General features: G+C 50.8%; 7 protein-coding genes across 7 annotated transcripts; 3 read left to right on the plus strand and 4 right to left on the minus strand.

Annotated features, from left to right (window-relative positions):
* The first annotated feature begins 229 nt into the window (after nt 1-229).
* On the plus strand, nt 230-3,154 carry PSV08DRAFT_5100 (uncharacterized protein). Its single transcript, XM_014217949.2, has 2 exons — nt 230-766; nt 855-3,154. Exons 1-2 carry the CDS (start codon nt 340-342, stop codon nt 3,068-3,070), a joined length of 2,643 nt encoding a protein of 880 aa, XP_014073424.2. The 5' UTR covers nt 230-339; the 3' UTR covers nt 3,071-3,154.
* An 84-nt stretch (nt 3,155-3,238) lies between these two features.
* Nucleotides 3,239-4,780, minus strand: PSV08DRAFT_226150 (uncharacterized protein; the record flags this gene model as incomplete). Its single annotated transcript, XM_014217950.1, has 1 exon — nt 3,239-4,780. The coding sequence occupies one exon, from the start codon at nt 4,778-4,780 to the stop codon at nt 3,239-3,241; it is 1,542 nt and encodes a 513-aa protein (XP_014073425.1).
* A 2,128-nt stretch (nt 4,781-6,908) lies between these two features.
* Nucleotides 6,909-7,735, plus strand: PSV08DRAFT_248905 (uncharacterized protein; the record flags this gene model as incomplete). Its single annotated transcript, XM_014217951.1, has 7 exons — nt 6,909-6,951; nt 7,009-7,118; nt 7,164-7,210; nt 7,261-7,379; nt 7,430-7,542; nt 7,592-7,663; nt 7,703-7,735. The coding sequence occupies 7 exons, from the start codon at nt 6,909-6,911 to the stop codon at nt 7,733-7,735; spliced, it is 537 nt and encodes a 178-aa protein (XP_014073426.1).
* A 610-nt stretch (nt 7,736-8,345) lies between these two features.
* Nucleotides 8,346-10,018, minus strand: PSV08DRAFT_183857 (glycoside hydrolase family 10 protein; the record flags this gene model as incomplete). Its single annotated transcript, XM_066091901.1, has 7 exons — nt 8,346-8,387; nt 8,513-8,537; nt 8,663-9,413; nt 9,480-9,685; nt 9,740-9,754; nt 9,821-9,884; nt 9,946-10,018. 7 exons carry the CDS (start codon nt 10,016-10,018, stop codon nt 8,346-8,348), a joined length of 1,176 nt encoding a protein of 391 aa, XP_065948757.1.
* Nucleotides 10,019-11,342: 1,324 nt separating this feature from the next.
* On the minus strand, nt 11,343-12,712 carry PSV08DRAFT_311516 (uncharacterized protein). The gene has a single exon (XM_014217904.1). It carries the CDS (start codon nt 12,522-12,524, stop codon nt 11,451-11,453), a length of 1,074 nt encoding a protein of 357 aa, XP_014073379.1. The 5' UTR covers nt 12,525-12,712; the 3' UTR covers nt 11,343-11,450.
* Nucleotides 12,713-15,152: 2,440 nt separating this feature from the next.
* On the minus strand, nt 15,153-17,159 carry PSV08DRAFT_410778 (glycoside hydrolase; the record flags this gene model as incomplete). The annotated part of the gene is made up of 2 exons (XM_014217952.2): nt 15,153-15,616; nt 15,671-17,159. 2 exons carry the CDS (start codon nt 17,157-17,159, stop codon nt 15,231-15,233), a joined length of 1,875 nt encoding a protein of 624 aa, XP_014073427.1. The 3' UTR covers nt 15,153-15,230.
* Nucleotides 17,160-18,412: 1,253 nt separating this feature from the next.
* Nucleotides 18,413-19,994, plus strand: PSV08DRAFT_377166 (uncharacterized protein). Its single transcript, XM_066093332.1, has 3 exons — nt 18,413-19,018; nt 19,065-19,566; nt 19,636-19,994. The coding sequence occupies exons 1-3, from the start codon at nt 18,450-18,452 to the stop codon at nt 19,966-19,968; spliced, it is 1,404 nt and encodes a 467-aa protein (XP_065948758.1). The 5' UTR covers nt 18,413-18,449; the 3' UTR covers nt 19,969-19,994.
* Nucleotides 19,995-20,096: the final 102 nt, after the last annotated feature.

Raw genomic sequence — 20,096 nt, forward strand, 5'->3', positions numbered from 1 at the left:
CATTGATATCTTGGCAGCAGGCTCTTATGATCCTCTCTATTGCGACGGGCGGTTGCATCCCGTCTCGTACCGGCTGGGACGACGACAAGTCGAATCGGCTGCACTTCCTCGGAGGAAAATTTCCCTTCGACCTGGGCGACTGTTCTGCGCCTCCATTACTCTGGAGTCATTGGCACTTTTTGAATTGCTTATGATCCTTGCGGTCCCCAGTTATTGCTCATGCCTATGTAGACACAGTACTCCCTCCATCCATTGTTTGGATGCGCTACCCTCTTCTACTCACTGTTCATTCTTTTTACTCTTGGTGAGAGAGGTAGGAAAATACGATCCGTCAACATCATGGTGGCCTTGAGGCGATGTTTTTTGGGTCTTGGGGCTCTTCTGAGCCTGAGACCTAGCACTGTACTAGCAGTCAAGATGCTCTACGACGACAGTCTTCCTGAGGATCTCGATGCGGCATGTTCTGCAGCACTCATGGCTGATGTCGCTTGCGACCCTCTTGTCCCGGCCCTCCGCCACGACTTCTACTACCCTCCTGCCACGCTGACTCGCGTGTGTACCGCTGGGTGTGCTTCTGCGCTGCAATCATGGGAGAGCTCGGTCCGGTCCGCCTGTGGCAAAAACCTTGTCATTTCCGACCTTGACGCATCTCCCATCATGCTGCCAGCTAGCCGCCGGTACATCTATGACTTCACATGTCTCAAGGATAACAATGCTTTCTGTGGTCCGGTTGCGGCCCTGGCAGCTTTCTTCACGAATCCTGGAGGTAAGTTTCCCGCCCTGCGCACAAGCTTCTGGAAAACGTGATGGCCAATTTCAGGGCCGCTAGTATATTATGACTAACAGCTTGCCAGTATCCGCCTTCAACTATATCAATGAACTTCCCCAGGGCGCTGTTAAGCCCTCAGATTGTGACCCGTGTCTCGCGGCCAGGCTGCGCGTGCGATCTGGGTCGCCCTACTTTGACGGCCCCGTAGTGGCCAGCGAGTCCATTTACCAAACCCTGACGTCCAGCTGCGGCATCACGGGTAAGCCTGCTACCACGTCTACAATTGACTATTTCACCGGCCAGCCGGAGCCCACCAAGTCAGCCTGCGACGGCACCACATACCAGATCAAGGGTAGTGATGATTGCTACAGCATCTCCAAGGCCCAGAGTGTCGGTACTGCGTGGATGCTGTCCGACAATCATCTCGCTGCTTACTGTTACGAGTTCCCAACTTCGGGTAGTCTCTGCATCACCAATACGTGCAAAACTGTCACAGTGGAAGTCAACACGACATGCAAAGCCATCGCTGAGGCTGCGAAAATCACAGAGCCACAACTGCTAGCTTGGAACCCCGTCATTAACCCGGTCTGTTCCAACCTCGACATGATGAACGGCACCACGCTTTGTATCGAACCGCCCGGGCCTAAGCTGCCGCCTGCCCAGACGACGAATGTTCCTCCAGTAACACCTACTTCTGCTGCTCCAATTCCATCCAATACTGCCATTGGATCTAACAAGCCATGCGGCCGCTGGTACGAGGTCGAAGCCGGCGACTACTGCAACCTGGTGACTCTCAAATTTGCCATTTCTCTCAGCGACTTCATGTTCCTCAATACAGGCATCAACTCCAACTGTACCAACCTTTTCGCCCAAGAGAGCTACTGTATCCAGGCGGTTGGTGACATCAACAACTATCCTGGTCGTCCCGGATATGTCTCCATCACCATTGACCCCAGCGCATCCTTTACTGGCATCCCCTTCACCATGCTACCCAACGCCACCATGACCCTGGACCCAAGACCAACCAAGATCCCATTGGCCACCGGAGTCCGCAAAGACTGCGCTTACTACTTCGAGGGCGATGAGTACCAGTACTCGCCTGATGTGTTCGGGTACTGGAATAGCAACTGCGAGATTGCAGCATCCAACTACAACGTCGACTTTGACAATTTCGCCGCTTGGAACTCGCTCACTACAAACATCACTGACCCGGCATGCGTATTCCAGGTTGGCGTACGGTACTGTGGCTCCTGGGGTCCCGAACCTACGCAAGCCACCACGATAGCGCCCGAGCCCACGGGTACCGGGCCGCAGCCACCAGCTGCTACACACGATGGCCAGCCGTCAGACTGTGACGGCTGGCATGTTGTGTCTGGTAGTGACTCGTGTCAGTCCGTCGCCGACAACGCGGGAATCTCCCTTGCAACATTCCTCGAATGGAACCCTGCCGTCAGCGCCGACTGTACCGCCAACTTTTGGCTTGGACAGGCGTACTGTACGCACAGGCAGGGCCAGGGCATCAGCATCACAAGCTCTGCATCGAGCACAGCGTCAACCACAGCCAAACCTACTCCCCCGGCTCCTACACACACTGGTCAACCTGCCGACTGTAACAAATGGGATGTTGTGGCTGAGGGTGATAGCTGTGGCTCCCTCGCCAGCGACAACGGCATCTCAGTCGATCAGTTCTTCGCCTGGAACCCTGCCGTTTCCAAGGACTGCATCACCAACTTCTGGCTGGGACAAGCCTACTGTGTTGGCAGATCCGGCAGTGGCTCGGTCGTCACGACAACACCATCGTCAACGAGATCCTCTACCCCGTCCCCAACAGCCAAACCTACTCCCCCAGCGCCGACCCACACTGGCCAGCCATCAGACTGCAACAAGTGGGACGTCGTGGCAGAAGGCGACAGCTGTGGCTCCCTCGCCAGCGACAACGGCATCTCAGCCGACCAGTTCTTCGCCTGGAACCCTGCCGTCTCCAGAGACTGCATCACCAACTTCTGGCTCGGCCAGGCCTACTGCGTCGGCCGATCCAGCGTTGGCGGTAGCACCCCTACTACCAAGACGACATCGCAAACATCGACAGCGAAGCCGACGCCGCCCGCACCGACGCATACCGGCCAGCCCGCTAACTGTAACAAGTGGGATGTTGTACAGACCGGTGATGGCTGCGCGTCCATGGCGAAAGACAACGGCATCACAGTTGACCAGTTCTATAGCTGGAACCCTGCTGTCTCGAAGGATTGCGTGACGAACTTTTGGCTTGGGCAGGCGTACTGTGTTGGTATTTCCAGATAGTAGAAGATATTCATCAAGATTACTTGTATAATTGTATTCATACATGGAGCTAGGGAGATTTGTTGTTTGTTGGGGACTTTGATACAAGGGTAATGGACGTATTAAGCGTCCTTTCTGCTGGATGTTCAGACGATAAACTCCTCATACTCAATGCGGTCTCTCGCCCGACTAGATAGGTGAAGACTCGCTATTTCCCAACAAGTCGTGCCCCGACGTAGATCTATACCTGTCCCACTCAAAATCAAGCCATTCCTGCCGTCCCAAGCTCTCAAACAAACTCATGACCTCCTCGCTGGGTCTCCACTCGCCAACCTGCCACTGCACCACCGGTGGTGTTGATCTTGCAGCAGCATCGTCTGCCTTCTGCCTCTTGCTACCACGCCCAGCAATGAACTTGACACCCCATCTGTGACCCTGTTTCATAGGAAGGTCGTATTTCTCTACATCCCTGTCGTCTGAAGGGTCCCACCACAAGTGCGTGAAAATCTCTGCGTCCTCGAGGCTCGGCATATTGTCGTGAGTCAGAGACTTTGCAAATGCCGCAAGCAGGGGCTCGATCCGCTCCCTGCATGGCTCAACACGGAACATGTCAAGATCGTAATCATACTCGTCGTCCGGGTTGTCGCCGTACTCAGCGTCGAGCTTCATGTCCTCGTCCGTGTCGGTTTCGCGGGGGTAGTGTTTTGCATCTGAGATCTTGTACCCTCCTTGTTCAGAGTCGTGCGGATCTTCGCCACCAGGGCCGACAAAGTACCACCGCCCGTCTGGGCGGAGGGAGTGAAACTCGAGCCGGAATCGCCGCATCTGTGTCCACTGCTGGTCCTCTGGCGCCTCGGGACTGGGGAACAGGTCTGGAGTGACCATAGCACGCACGTCAAACAGGCTTAGCTGCGCACCGAGCTTACACAGGCCGATAGAGACTGGGTCTTTCTCCGCGGGATGGATCAGGTTTGGCCGTGCCACGGACTCGTCATGCTTGGGGAGCGAGAAGAAAGGCCAGAAGTGCAGTGCTGCTCTAGTAAGACTGGCGGGGATCCTTTTACCGCCGAGGTGCTTCTCTTGGTCCATGATAGCAGCGCCAAACTCGTGGCGGGCATCTCGGAGGGGGCCCTCCCATGGCCAGGTGTAGTACTCGCGCATCACCCTGCTCGGCATGGAGGCTGGCATAGGCCGCTCCCACAACCAGGGGGCATTCCACTCTTGGACAGCCGATAGGTGGGCAAGGCACTGTAATGGCACGAGGGGAGACAGAGGGCGGATGTCTGTCGCGTTCTGGGCGCCAGAGCCGTACGCTCTTGATCTGATGGCCAGTTTGCTCACAAATGGCAGATCTGGCAATGTCTCGGGGTCCTGCAGCTGCAGGCGGCGCGAGTGATACCTGCGATGGTGGCAACTTGGCTCCTCTGGGTCAAATTCTTGTGGCTGAATTTCGAACTTGATGGCGATGCTGGCGGGAGGATCCTCAGTCTCGTTGTAGGCGGCAGCAATCTGCTTGTAGAAGGCATGAATGCGTGCCGACATATGGGCGCTGACAGCAATGGTTTCTTCAGGAGGTTCATGGCATGGCAGTGGCTTCTCTGCATCTTCATCGACGAGGAGCAGCGGCAGCGGGAGATCATATTCGCAAACCCCGAACTTTGCGCCTAATGCTGGCTTGGCCTTTTCGAGAATCTCATTTTCGAAGTCTGGGTCCGTCTCGCGAAGTGGCATGTTTGTTAATATGTACAATGTTGGGAATCGGTGTTGGAGGGGACGCGGTGTGGAGGGTAGCGGGAACGACCATTATATAGCCGGGCAGTCCCCTGTTCGCTTCAATCTTAGCCTGAGCTTGCCTCTCGAAGGAGTAGTAGGATCGCTCGTATGTGGGTCCATTACAACGGGCCCACTTAGTGATCGACTTTGCAACAAAATCCTTTCCTCCGACAAGGAAATAATCACCACTTTGCTTTGCTTTCTTTTGATAAATATTCCATGCTTCCGAGTGACCTGACGGCCACTGTAGAATACGGCCAATAAACACGAACCGTTACACTACAAGCAATTCTTTTTTGGGCGTTGGCAATGTGTTTTGATGTTGCGCTTGATATGAAATGAACAATAAAGTGTTAGAATGAGTTTAATGCTTTTCGCTTTTTTTCTTAAGATCCAAGTTTTACCAGGGTACGTTGAATATATAGCTAACATCTTATTTGAGTCGGTAGCACCAGAACTCCTGACTACTTATTTAACACTAACTCATATCGCTCATCTCCGGGGTGTAATGGCGTTAGAATCAAGCATGGCATACTATTTTATATTGTTAAGCTGTACAGCTGCACAGATTTCCAAATCATGAACGGTCGAAGTTTTATTGAGCCGGGGGTAACGCTTTAGAACTGCGAAAACACTTCATTGGTAAAATCTGTCTATCCTAATTTGAAATTTACGATCGGTTGGGTATGAGCTTTACAGTGGGTCTTTTCAGTACGTACAGTAATTTGCTTAAAAAACGTGCAGTGGCTAAACAAGGAGAAGGCAAAAAACTCTCCGTGGCGCTAAAGCTCTAGAAAATTTTGCTATAAATTACAAGTCTTAGTATTATGTTTATTTTTAAAAGCAGAAACGATATACTAAGGCAGTCTCAAAATCTTAAATTTCCTTTGAGCTTTTTAGAGGAGATATTGAAACTCCCAATGTTAGGAATTCCTTAGTATTGTGGTAAAAGAGCTTTGGCACCCGGAAGAAAACCCACTACGCCATCCCTCCAATGTGAAATTTACAGAATATAATAACAACATTCAGGCGTGCTCCTGGGCCACCGTAATCTCTGGATGTACGCAGCCTCACGTCTTGGAAAAGAGGGCGAACGACCACTTCCTACATTCCTTGAGGCACTTCAATCAACGTCCCACTCGAGGCAAAGATCAGTTAGGTTGTAAAACAGATTCACGCTAATGCTATGTACTCTCTGTATGACTACTGGCACGGAAACAATCGCTGCCTGTCTAACCTGGTCCACACTTCATCTCCAAACAGACCTAGAAAAGCTAGAAACGCTAACCCTAAAAGTAAGTATACTCTACAGCTTCGGGCCTGTTGGGCTGGAAACAATCTTCCAGTTGCTGAACTCAATTCGGTATCAAGCTGAACTCCGTCTAGGATACTGAGTTGGAGACTGAAACGAAACACAGAAAATCGAAAAGGCCCTCCGTGATATAAATCTACAATGTTTGTTTTCTGAGAGAAGTCCAGACCAACAGGCGTGCTAATGAACCGCCCCTAGCAAGAAATCTTCAAAGTCAGCTATATAAAGTTATCAATACGAAACTTTCAAACTATAGTTTCGAACCCCTAGTGAGAATTCCACTTATTTTGAACTCTATATGCTCAATTTCACGGTACGCACGGCTGGTTTTTTTGTTGTTAAGTTTTGCAGGCGTGATTGTTATGGTAAATACCTTGGTGCGTCAAACAACTATAGTAATAAAGAAAAGAAAAAGATGGAATTAGATTGGCTTCTGAATCGTAAATGTCTATCTTCGAGTATACACAAGTCCGTGGTGGCATATGCGTTGCTTGCAATCATACACGCTCACCTAAGATACCCTCTACCAAGATGCATGACTGCAGTGCTACCGAGGCAACACCGAAGCCGTGAGTATAAATTCCCTGCCTAGAATTCCAGTCGTATGATCTCCAAGACTAGGACTTTGTAATATTACGTGTGAAAAAAAAAGTCTGCAAAGATTCAGAGCAATATCACGAATGTATAAATAGCTGCTGTTCCACCGCGAAATCATCATCAATCTACATTGCCCAGTTCGCAACGAGCACCATCGTTTCATTCTTGGTATATACCATGGCGCGCTTTTTCCTCTTGCAGCCCCTGCTTTTCCTTTGTTGTATGTTAATTTTATTCGCGCACACATTTATATGCCCAGACCTCTGACAAAGTACAGGGGTCACTTGTATATTTGCCATCCCTCGCGAGCTTGTAGCTCGGCAGGGTGGCTGTATTTCAACTCCAAGATCGACTAGTCTAGTTAGAAATGGTGCTATCGTTGTTGATGTATGTCTACTACTCTCGAAATAGGTGCACAACTAATTTAATCAGCTGCGACCATCTTCGTTTGGCTCTCTAAATCATGGGATGTATTTTAGGTAAGCATCTGCTCCAAAGGTTTGTAAATCATGTACTAACAAGTGCAAAGCCCGAATTCAGATTTCGATCCATTCCAAGTAGTTGCTTATCAGAGACATGATCAAGCAGGGTGGGACCTTCATATGGGGATTCGACGGAATCATGCTATAACTATTGGTCGTACCCAATGTAAGAAAGGTTCCCTCAATGTCAAAAGGACATATGACTAAATTTAATAGTCATGCGTTTTTACTGGTCCTTGAATGGGCCGCATGGAACCACAAATTTATCTCATGGCCCCCTTAGCCCATGTTCATTGACGATTTTAGCACCCAGGTGGATGCTATCGGATGTAAGAGCCTCACTTATAGAAAGGAAAATCCACTCTTGCTAACTCTTAGACAAAGGCTCAATATAATGCATTGTGGGATCAGGGCGGAAGAATGACAGTTCCAGGTACCAATTCGCCAGTAGTGAGTCTAACCATAACATGGGAACTTCACAACGAATAGGGTTGGTATTTCTTTGCGAAGAAAAGAAACTGAAGTATTCGTCTTGACGAATAAAACGTTTACTTCTGTGCCAGGTGGGGCGGCGTATACTGCCTCTGAAGGGTTAAATAGAACTTATATATAGAATGTAGCCACACTACTTCGACATCAGACGAGAGTCTCTTTCACTATTGTATCATTGAATCAAATCATTTTTTTGATTAGTACAAATTGTAGATGGTATACATGATCCATCGAGTCCCTTCATCTGCTCTGACGTTCTCAATGGCTTCTGTAACTTGGACCACTTCTAAACTATCCATTCACTAACTATCTGTCTAATTTAGGAATCACAATGCTTAATAAGCATAGATCATGAGCAAGATCTTTTCGATACCATTCTACCCCTTCCTATGCCCATTCAGTATTCAAAATTGTACAAATGCGGTTGCAATAAAAATACGTTTTCGGGGACTATATAGCCGGAGTAAACATGGAAATGGACATTTCTGAGCACATGAGTGCCGCAGTCTCTTCGTGTATGTACATGTAATGATGTAAAGCCTTGGTCACCCGACTTGGTAGATGCGGCCATGTCATGTTCGTATTACCCATAAAACAAACTTTATCGTTACTACGGACATTAAGACGGGAGGCGCAAGGCCTACACCGACACTATCAGCTCATTGAACTTCTGCCCTGTTTCCTGAGATTTGTTGGTCCCCCAGAGTTTCATCAGGTCAGTGATTTAGAAGGTGCGTACACCAACGATATTACGCATCAAGCTATCGTAATACATCATAAGAACCACAAGATCAATAAGAATCTTACACATTCATCTGTAATACCAAATAGTCTGAAATAACGATAGCAGGTTTAGCAATAGGATTAGAGAAAGAAGCTATATACACCTAGCTAGAACACACTAGCCATCTGACTGCCCCCCAATATATACTCGGCTGAAGCCCAAACCCTTCTTACAAAGCTCCAACAAGGGTGTTGTAAGCCTGCTTTGGCTGGTAGTTGGTGTCGAACAAGAGAGGGCGGTCGTTGGCGCGCCAGCTGTCCTTGTCGGAGACACCCCAGACGGTGATACCAACACACTTTGAGACGGCAAGACAACCGTTCATGACGGTGAGGAAGTCGTTTGCTGCGGCGCCGGCGATATCAAGCTCCGTAATGGCAATCTCCTTGACATTGGCGGCGGCCAGTGCCTTGAGGGCGTTGGGGACGCCGGAAGCTGGGTTCCAGCCGCCAGGTGCGGCAAGATGGGCCTGTGTGCCAATGCCATCAATGGGGATACCTTGGGATATCCACTTGTTAACGTGTGCGACCATACCCGTGGTGACCTTGGCGTAGTTGGCACTGTCCAAGTTGTAGTCGTTGATGTAGAGCTTAGCGTTGGGATCAGCGGCGCGTGCGGCGCGGAAAGCGATACCAACAAAGTCTTCGCCGAGGACACGACTAAAGACACTGTCTCGAAGTTGGCCGTTCTCAGCAAAGATCTCGTTAACGACGTCCCACTGCAAGATCTTGCCCTTGTAGTGGGTGACGATCTGTGTCACGTGGTTCTGGATGACGGAGGTCAGGGTAGCGCGGTCGTTGATCTGCGTAACCCACGACGGCAGCTGCGAGTGCCAGAGCAGTGTGTGACCACGCATGAGCTTTCCGTTCTGGGTAGCCCAGCTGACGACCTTGTCGGCATTGGTAAACGAGAATTGTCCACGTGATGCTACATACGAAGACAAGTCAGTTTACGATCATGGATCCAGGATGAAAGATCAAGTCTGGTACTCACGTTCAGTAGCATCCCACTTCAAGCTGTTCTCGTGCGTGATCTGTCCGAAGCTGTTCTTGGCAATCGTCATGAGGGGGGCGTTGTTCAGATGGTAGTGGTCGATTTCAGTGCCATAGTAGATCTTTCCCTTGGCCTTGAATTTTTCGTGCAATCCACCTGCAGCTCCTGAGCCTCCTCCACCATTGCCTCCAGTAGGAGCAGGGTTACTGTTGCCAGTAGTAGTGGGAGCGGGAGACCCGCCACCCGTACCAGGAACGCACTGGGAATAGAAATCACTGCAGGTAATGGTGAGCGAAATATTCATTGAAGGATCTCCGTAAACTATCAGAAAGAGCTCTTACTTGACTTTGTTACACACCGCGCCGGAAACGCATGTTGTGGGACCGGTCCATCCAGTACCACCACCTATTCAAAGCAAGATCAGTGAACTATTGCGATTCAGAGGCCATTTTGCGGAATGACATACATTGGCCGTACAGGGGAGATTGGCCGAGAACGACAGCGGGGGCGACGACGAGTGCGAGAGTAGAGGCGCGCATGATGTTGGCTTCCTGGTACTCGGGAAGATGGATGGTCGAGAGCTAATAAGCAATAGATTCACGACTTTATAAATGGATTTTCTTTCCTCTTATTCCCTTGTCACAAGATGGCAGCCAAGACATGGCCAAAGTGTTACAATCAAAAATCCGCTTGAATAGAGAGCCAAGAGGGCGGAAGCGGCGGTCGACATATTGGGAAAGATAGAATCCCACGAGTAATGAAGCGGGGTGCATGCTTCCTATACAACGCCAAGTGTCCGTCCCGCTGGAGTCCACTGTTTTCATCAACAAAGAGATGGCACATGGCCAGAGCGGAATGGAAACGCCCGACCTCGAGTCCCCAACCTTGGGACCGGACTTACATCTTCAATTCGAGTGTGTATCCGTATTCCGAGCGTATGAGCAAATGTTGCAACACAATTGCTCGTCGAGTCCACGAATGGCATGTCTACAAATAACAAGGGTCCATATATGTATTCATTTGCGGCGACACAAGGTGGATGAGGAGAATTATATTAACCGACCAATAACATTGTCCAAACATCACAAATGTGCGCTGTGCTAATATGGTTGCACGGAGTCAATTGCCGCATAGGTTGTTGTTCTGCTTGGCAAACGAGTTCCTGGCCGTAATACCTTTGGCTGGTAAGTAGACCGATCATACTAGAGGTACTTGAGTTAGGTTGAGAGCAACAATCGAAGGAGAAATCCCACACCTAACGGGATCGAGATGGAGACTACGATGTAAACCGAGGCTAAAGGCAACAGGCTGATAAGGCGAAGCACTATGCCTGATACGGCTGGTGACTTGGCAAGGATTGCTTGGTATACAGAGTTCCCCGGCAGTTGCGGCAGTTTGTATTGTACTTGCATTACAACTCAATTCAGACGACAGCTAAGCTTGTTATTTGGTGGTTTTTCGAAGGTTACCAGCTACCGAAATGCTACGGGTACGTATTGAGTCGCTATTAGCACAAAGGTGTGCCTTGGTGGTATGAGATGTCTGGATCAAAGCCACCACCAGTTCACCGCCGTTTGCGTAAAGTAGATACCAAAATGACATTTGTGCTTGTGCAAGTCGGGCGTGATGAGAGAGGAGAGGGAAAAACCTTTTAGTAATCTTGTTTCCTTTTTTGGTACGGATCATCGTAGTTGGCGGCATAGTACGCTACGCAACACGCCGAGGAGGGGGGGGGGCAACAGGAGAAAAGAAATGTAGGCCAAAGGTGTCAAGTATTGGTCAGGTTTCAACATGGATTGAGTAGGAGGACTATGATGCCTTGCAGTGAAATAGTGACATGATGCCCTCTCCATCCCCAGTGCTTTAAAACGACTATTTGCATTCAATTTGGAAATAATTTTATTTTAATCAGGTAATAGTAGTAGTAGTAATAGTAGAGAAAAAAAAGAAGGCTCAGTCAAACCCCATATATCATCGCAAGGGTTGCATAAGTTCCATCGACTTTGCCTTTTCAGGCGCTAACAACTGGCCAGTCCCCGATTCCAAATCCGGAGTGGTGCCATCGCCCGGGACCAAGATTCCAATGGGATTCACGCTTGCTTCAAACGTCTTTACAGACTCCTTCCTACTCTGGCATCTTAAGCTGAGCTCGTCCATCTTGGTAAAAGGGCCGGTGTTTGCATCGCCCGTGTCTGGGTGCGACTTTTTGATGCCGGTCCATCGGCTGAGGTTGAGGGAATTGGTGCCGAGCGTCTTTCGGTTGCTGAGGAGGTCTTTGTGCTTGACGATGCTGACGAGGCGGTTGAGGACTGAAAACTCGATTTTGAGCTTGACGCTGTACACGGCCGTCTTGTAGGTGGTTTGGATTTGGTAGTGGCCTGAGAATTGGACGGCAAGAAGGGTAATGTCGAAGATCAGGACCATGACGTTGACGAGGATGAGGTGTCTGAGGAGCTTCTTGATGGGCCGCGGAGCCTGGCCGTCATGGCCACCCAGCAGGAGGACCGTCTCGTAGATGTAAATCATGGATATGATTGTTTCCTGGACAGAAATGACGACAAGTTGTATCTTGTCGTAAATCAAAAAGCCAGGGAGGAATTGAGCGGAATGCTTGGAATTAGCGCCCATGGCTAGGGTAAACAGCGGGACGCCGAGGCCGACACCAGTGAAGATGATCATGTACAAGACCCACCGAATCCGAGCCTTATCCCGAACAACCAGATGCAGACGCGAATACAGGACGACCGATTGTCCAATGACCATGCATGCCCAGCCCAAGCCGATGATGGCGCTTGACAGCAGGTCCAATTTGGTGACTTGGAAGAACTTGAGGACAAAGCCAATGGCGTGAGGAGCGATGCCGAAGGTTGCAATCAAGAAGCTCCAAAAGTAGAGTCCTGTGCGTTGTTTGAAGACGGCGAATATCAAGAACGTGATCTCGACGACATTGTACATGGAGATGGCAAGAAAGGCAGCCATGGTCATCAAGATGCCTAGGCTAGCAGTGACACCACCGACTATGCCTATGTCCTTCTCTTGCGCCATGGTGGAGAGGCTAGGGTGCGTGGAGGAGAAGTGAGGGTGTGCTAATTAGGTACGATTCCGGACGCAACAGATGACGATGATCTGTGAGAGAGAGACATGAGGGGCACATGAGGTCAAAAGATCAATCTACAGAAGATAGAGCATGAGGGGATTCCGCGGAGTCGGGGACTGTATGGGGGGATATCAGTGGGCAAGGCTAGCCGAAGGCACGCGCCGCCTCGCCATGGCAAACCTCGGGGGGGTGGTGGCGGGAGGTGGGAAAGATGCATGTGTGTCCGTGTGTCCGTGTGTCAGTGTTTGCAGTGTAGGTAAGTAGACGTATGTAGAGTAGTAGGTGGACGGGATGGCGAAAGGGAAAGGGGCTTGCCGTTCCAGACAGGCGGCCGGATCGTCTTCCCCGGGTCGGTGGCGAGGCTGTGTGATTGGCGCGGACGGGTTGGCCATGCACCCAACGCCGCGTGGTTGGCCATGTGCTGTGTGTCGCGGGTTTGGACGCCCAACAATGGCGTGCCTTGAATGTGATTGTGTTGCTCATTTGCGGATTTCATGGCCTCGCCTGCGCTTGTGCATGTCAGGCCATGACCTGCATGTGCATGTGCATGCGCCGCGCCATCCAATGGCCCCCTCCGACGGCTTGGTCACTGGAACACGACCAAGTCGCTTGCGAAGATCCCGTCCGATTCACGATGCCGTATCCGTGGGGGCAATCTCAGCCGCAGCGAGGTACTGAATTCCTGATATGGACTTACATCTGCATACCCTGCTGGTCAACCAACTTTAGCAGCGCTGACATTCGACATACGTACGTACTGCACGACTCAGTGCACGAAGCTCAAATGTACGGCCTGTTCACCGTTGGCAAACCAGAGCCTACAAGCACCGACCTTGTTTAGCAACATGTGCCTGGCCTGACCCCGGAATTCAGACATGCATGGCCCGCTTGCGTCACTAGCTGGAGGCCTAGGGGCCACGCCAACCTAGCCTCTCCTTGTCTGAGCCATACGAGATAAACTTTGTAGTTCCTACCAGCACACTGCTGATCGATACTGAACTGTGTGACTGCTCTGGAGCATCAGCCGGTGGTTCTTGTTGTGCGCGTCCTTCTGAACAGTTGACAAATCTTGATCAAGCGAGCAAAGACTGTTCAACCTCACTGCCTGTTTGCCCATACGGTTTGCTCCTCGCCCATATTCCCATCCACAGCAGCTTTTCAAGACCATGGCAGCCAAGCATTTGTTATAATTGCTTGTTCTACTGTATTGGTGATCCAGCTATCCAGCCAACCCGGCATATTTCCTACTCATGTGCGCACACATCAGGTTTGTGGCCATGCAGCCATCAGTCTCCAAGTTTACTTTGACAAAACAGAGCCATTGGCTCGGATCAAGCGCTCGCCAACCCCAGAATACCGGCCCAGCTTGGTTGTCACGAACGAATGGCAAACAGTAAAACCTGGGTCCCGTCCTTTTCGACACTGGGCACACTGCTCTGGACTATGTAAGCCACGACGAGACTGGGGATATTACAGCAGGCATAGTAGCCAAAACAGTGTGTGTGCGTCTGTGGGTGGGGCATTTTCGCATGTTTTCCCTATTACCGTATTTACAACATGGCAGCGCCACATTGCTGGGAAGCCTGTAGTGGCGAGTCAAGCTGCGCAGCAGTAACACGCCTTGCATTTATGTGCTCACGAGAACGACATCTTGGCCGCATATCCTCCTCATACCATGTTTCAGCTCAAGGTACTGGTATTTCGCGAGTATGGAGACCTCGTGCTTGGTAAAGGTGCTAGCATCGCCATGGTTGGGCTTGTTGCGCGCCGCCATTCGTCTTCCATCATTCTGCTAGCGTTGGTGGTAGCCTGTAGTACGTATGCGGTTACATAATGTTGGCTTGCAGCGCGTCAACCAGCGCCCTGGCTACGACTGGCTACGACTGGCACGTCTCAAAGTCACTTCGCCTGAATGGATCCGAGCTGAACGTCCGTCGTCCAGGATAGCATGATGCGTAGGATCTGATTTCGCCGCTCGAGTATTCTTGTTGAATGGCAGGCTCAGCAGCACCACGTGCAGGGAAGAAAGCTGGGGGGGCAATGTTCACGCCGCACATACTGCGCTTGGCCTGGTTCATGATGGGCGAGTTGGGTTCCAGCATTGATGGCGCTGTGGCTGTGGCTATTGATGGGGATGACGGGAAGGATCACATGCTAGTAAGCTAAGCTCCCCTGCTAGAGACAGATCAGCACATGCAAGGCCACACGTGTGAGGTTCAGGAGAATGGCAGGTTGGCGAGAATGCAATACAGCAAAGATGGTTTCTGCATGCTGCATAGCGCAGCATTGTGGCGCGATTTGCTTGCGGCGTTGTGTTCCTGCTTTCCCATGCGCTTGGGTGGCCGTGCTGGGTGCAAAAGGGAAATGGTTTCGGCGCTCGGGGGTCGCCGCTGCTAGTGAGTCATTAGTACGTACTACGTAGTACTAGTAATCTGCGCGCCATTAGTCCACCCGTAAGAGCCCTCCATATCCCTGACAGGCCTGCACTTTGTGATCGGATATCAGATCCGAAATACATGCACTCGCGCGATTCAGCAATGGCTTCACGAGACCGAGAGCGGTGGTGCACGTATCGCAAAAGGTGGTTTGTAGATTAGGCACACCTGCCCGCTTCTTCTACGCATGTACACCACAGGGGTAACGAACAAGCCCCTTTAGACAGGAAGCGAGAGAGGCCACAGAGCAATACTCCACGCCCGAGACTTCGGCCCGCCAATCTTGCTACGATGATAAGATGCTCCCTCCACCAACGGTCGGATACCTGTGCTCGTCCCGCCAGCGGGATAAACCCTCGTGGTCAGTGCTGTGCGTTCGTTCACAAAGATCTGAAGCACACTGGAGTCGTACAAGACGTGGAACTTCAAGGTTTCCAGTATCCCGTTTTCGGTAAAGGGCTTGTCTTTGCCCTGCTGCCTAATCATGAACAGCGTGTGGGGCGCTTCCTCTTGACATGTTTGGATCCCATCTAGAGACGTGGAGCAACTCCGATCAACCACAATCGTCTCCGCATTTGCATCAAAGTAAACGCGGGTAGATTCCGCTGTACACTTCGTCTTAGTCTGCGCATTTCTTTTTGTCTCATCCACGTACTTACCAGCTGAATGTACAATATCAAACCCTAACTTGGCACTGCCTTCTTCCAGTCTAAATTCTAGTTCCATCTCCCACTGCGCCCAAGATACAGGAAACATCAAGGTACCACCGGAGCTTTGCTCCGACATTTCCTTTGGCGGAAACCTACAGCCTCTCAGCTTGCACAAACGAGGATCAGGAACCGCGCACAGCGTCATGGCAGTGAAGCTCGAGCCATGCCTATCTTCAGGCATCAATTCGACGGAGCCGATAGATTGAAGTGGAGACGACAGGGCTCCGGTGACACCCGTCAAGGCCTGCATCTTGAGAACTCGTGGCAAGGAGATAATACCAGCCCATCCCTGTCGCTGGCAGAGTTTTGCATCGAGGTCATCTTCCCGAATCCAGCCGTATATGACTTGCTGCTGTGTTTGCGGATCCCAGAACGAGTTGCCAGCATAGTACAGGCCATGATCCAATCTGCCTCCGAACCGGAACTTCATATGCACATCCGGCACACTCTCGAGGCTACCGCAAAGCCACATTTGCGCATTGGTCGCCCGGAAGTTGCCTTTGGTGCCAATCATGTCATCGGTAGCTAACCGACCTTCGACGCCACAAACGAGAAAGTCGCGGCATGCCTTACCATCTGCACTTGCCAGGGATACAAAATTACTCACCTCCCAGTTCACGCCAAAGTCACCTGTCCAGCGCGGTGAAGGGCAAAAGTTCAAGCCAGGGGCGATCAAAGGGCCAAGATATTGCCACGCATCCAGCGCATTGGCGTCCACTCGGTAGAGAAAGGCTGTTGGTGTCTTGCCTCGAATTCCTCCTGCTACAACAGCATACAAAGATTTGCTGTCTCGGTTCGCCCGTTGCTGATTAACGAGTTTATCCATGCTTGGCCAGGGGGCTACGAACGGATCTCGCCAGCCGGTCACATCGATGCCCGGCGGAGGCTCTGCGAGGACAGGGTTGTTCACGTATCTAGTCCATGTCCTGCCAGAGTCGGTTGATGTAGCCAAAGCGACGGCCTCTGATGTTCGGAAATATGGCCGCGTGTAGTGGATCGGGAGACGAGACACTGATGTGTATGCCGCTGTCAGGACGCCGTTCTCTGAACCGTCGATTGCAGTAGGTACAAGACAGCCAGTGAACACACCGCCCGAGTCGCACTGTGCAGAGGGCTGCATAGATGGGTGATCTGAGACTTTCCACGTGAGAAGATCATGGGATGTTGCTGCGCCCCAGGAAATGTTACCCCATTCGGTGCTGTTTGGATTCCACTGGAAGCCTAGATGATACTTCTTGTTGACCGGGTCGTATCCAGGGGCGCAAGGGTCGTTGAGCCAGCCACGAGGAGCCGCGAGATGTAGGCGTGGTCGCCATCGCTCACTCGGTTCAGGTGTGGTTTCGGAGACTAGAGATGCAGAGAATAAGCTCACTCTGGGCACCTTTCTGAACGTGAATGGAGTGGTGGATGGTGTAGACACTAGCACATGTGAAGTCATTGCGCCAAAGGCTTAGAAGGAGAGTGGTTGAGCAGTGTAGTTTATCAGATTTCATTCCATTAAAAAGACCATCCTGGGTAGTTACGGGAGAGTTTTTCAAAGTAACCTTGACGGCAGCTGCGGGTAAGTGCTTCTACAGAATAGAGTGGATATTGCAGTCAATGGCAAGGCGTTCAACCAACCCACGACCTGATACTAAGAGCCTCGATGTCGAATCATGGGGATTTGCCCAAAGAGTTGTAGCCATGGTCAAAATGCGGTTCGTAGCGAGATGGAGATTCGACGAGACGGGTTAGTGAGCGGGGCTGACGCATAGTAAGGAGGATGGGTAATGGAGCCGCTTCGGCATTTGCGTTGTCAATGGGACCCCGGCAATTACCCCGTGGGGCACAAGCATCACGTGAGGTCGTGCCGAAAACCACCTGCAGCTCTATGCGTGTCTGGCAGAGCATACCACATCATCCGTGTCATACCACGATTCAGAGCTCAGCGGAGCGACGCGTCGACTTGAGGTGATGCCCAAGGCGAGACAACCAATGGTTTACTTTCTGCCCACGTAGCTACAATGGGTGGGGAGATCATTTTCGACAGCACTCTCGTCCGAACTGTCCAAACACGCTCATGCGACCAATGTTTTGTGCACAAGAACAAAGTAGGTTTACTGATGATCCGTCCCTGAGCTATCAACAAGCACTCTAACTATACCTGTTTCGGTAGTGTAGTCGACATGCACCGTGCCATACATGTGTTGCAAATCATAGACCATGTACATACAAGCGCCGATCACAGTATCGCCGACGCACACAACTCATGTGGGTCTTTTCAATGCGTTTATATTGTCGTGGTTGATTGGTCACTGGAATCATCTGGCTATTGATACCGAATGAGAAGCCTTGAGACTGCTAGATGCAATGCTAACAGAGATCAAGACCAAGTACCAAACCCCCTGCAGATGAAACACCTTCCAGCTCTACAAGGATCGAGGCACCCAATCTCGAGACACCAAGCCTCGATTTCTCGGACGAGAGAGACTTTGAAGATGGACCAGCAAGTTCATCGCCCGAAATGATAGATATTCAAGATATTAGTACTGGAGAGGCGAGCGAGACCCTCGATGACTTTCTCCAGTCAATCAACCAGCATGTCGATATTGACAGCTTCGACTGGGTCAAATTCAGCATGGCCCCTGGTACTACAATTCCAGTCCAAGCAGATGCTGCACCGCTTGGAGATTTCCCTTCATCACATGTGAATACGATACCAGAGCCATGCGCGAACCCGCCATGGTCTATGGATAATCAAAACTTCGGTTATCCTCTGGAATCAACTGTCCAGATTCCGCGCTCTGTGTCAACCGACAGCATCTTGCACATTATCAATCTCTTCCTCGACCGACTGCACGCGTCAATGCCTTTCTTTGAGCGCTCCTACCTTGTCGATAACATCCACGCTCAACGGCCCCTGTACGATCAGTCCTTCAACGCACTCATCCATGCAGTCAGCGCCTTGACCGTCTTCCAGATGATGCAAAAAGGATCTGAAAACACCAGCTCAGCAGTTGACATTGACAAAGCAGAATGGCTACTCGCAGAAGCCGTACGACTACACTCTCATGCCGACTTTGGCGAAAACCCAGTCTTGGAGCATGTCCTCACGAGTGTCTTTTTGTTCGGTTGCCAGTTTTCCAAAGGTAATCATCACGCTGCTAGATTTCGGCTTCGAGAAGCAATTACGTTGGCTGAAACAATGGGATTGGATGATCCGCAAACGTACGAGAATATCTCGAGGGATGAGAAAAACAGGAGGTTAAGGACATTTCTTTGTTTAACGGTAATTCATCGGTATGTGGCCATGCAATCGTGCCCCCTTCTATCCTCTATCGCTATCACTAATGTATAATGATAGCGTATACGCAATCCAAAGAGACAGCCCCATAAACGACTACCTTCTTACCAGCAGCCGTCTCCACATCGTCCGCACCACCCTAACCCAACTCTCCACCAACTCCGGCCAGCCCGACGAAAAAGTCGTCGCAGGCCTCGGCTACATGGTCGACCTAATCGACTTCGTCGACTCCACTTTCGTCAAATGCTGGCGCAACCAATGCTGGAAGGAGCAAAACCCCACACACATCTCCGCGAGATCCGTTTCCATGCTGCTGCAACGACACACAGAGCCCATGTCCACGCACAAATCCCCAAACGACGCCCAGCGAGCAGACGTCTTGGTTACGAGACATTGGATCTGCCACATCCTGTGGGATCTCGGCTCCCGCCACGGGTTCCTGCACGCAGAAAACACAGTCGTCCAGATGCGACCGGATTACGCCTTAACAATCGCACGCGACAGTATCGACACGTGCGAATCCCTCGATATGACGTCGCTAGAATGCCACGGAGTCGGACTTGTAAGTATCCCTATGTGTATCCATAGAAGTTGATTATCGAAGCTCAAACTTTTTTTCTTTTTCTGCAAGGTCGAAAAACTTTATGATATCGTTACCAGTGCGATTAAGGCGACGCAACCGACCGAGCTGGGCCCGGCGATGCCGCATTTGTCAAGTAGTGCTGCGCCAGGTCAGGACAGAGAGGCTGTGCTATCGTGGCCGGTAGTGGGGTCGGTCATCGAGCCTGCTTTGAATGAGGGAGAAAGGAGCACTTGGCACGAGGAGATAGTGTGCCCGAAAAGTACGCCACGTTTAGCTGATTTCGTAAATCGGTTTCTGGTCATCTTTTCGTCGTTTCGGGGCGGGAAACATCCGTACTTGAAGCCGTATATGCGGATGCTATATGAGTTGGATCTTGTTTGAGTATTTGCAAGGTGCATGTGTTAGAGACAAATGAACACCAAGGTTCTTAGTCATTGGGTTCGGCCAAGATCTACGAGGAAAGTCATGGTTCAAAGGAAAAGTACCAACTTGGAATGACAAAAGCTTTT

Source organism: Bipolaris maydis (assembly GCF_028858645.1).
Source record: "Bipolaris maydis strain C4 unplaced genomic scaffold PSV08scaffold_10, whole genome shotgun sequence".
Lineage (NCBI taxonomy): Eukaryota > Fungi > Ascomycota > Dothideomycetes > Pleosporales > Pleosporaceae > Bipolaris > Bipolaris maydis.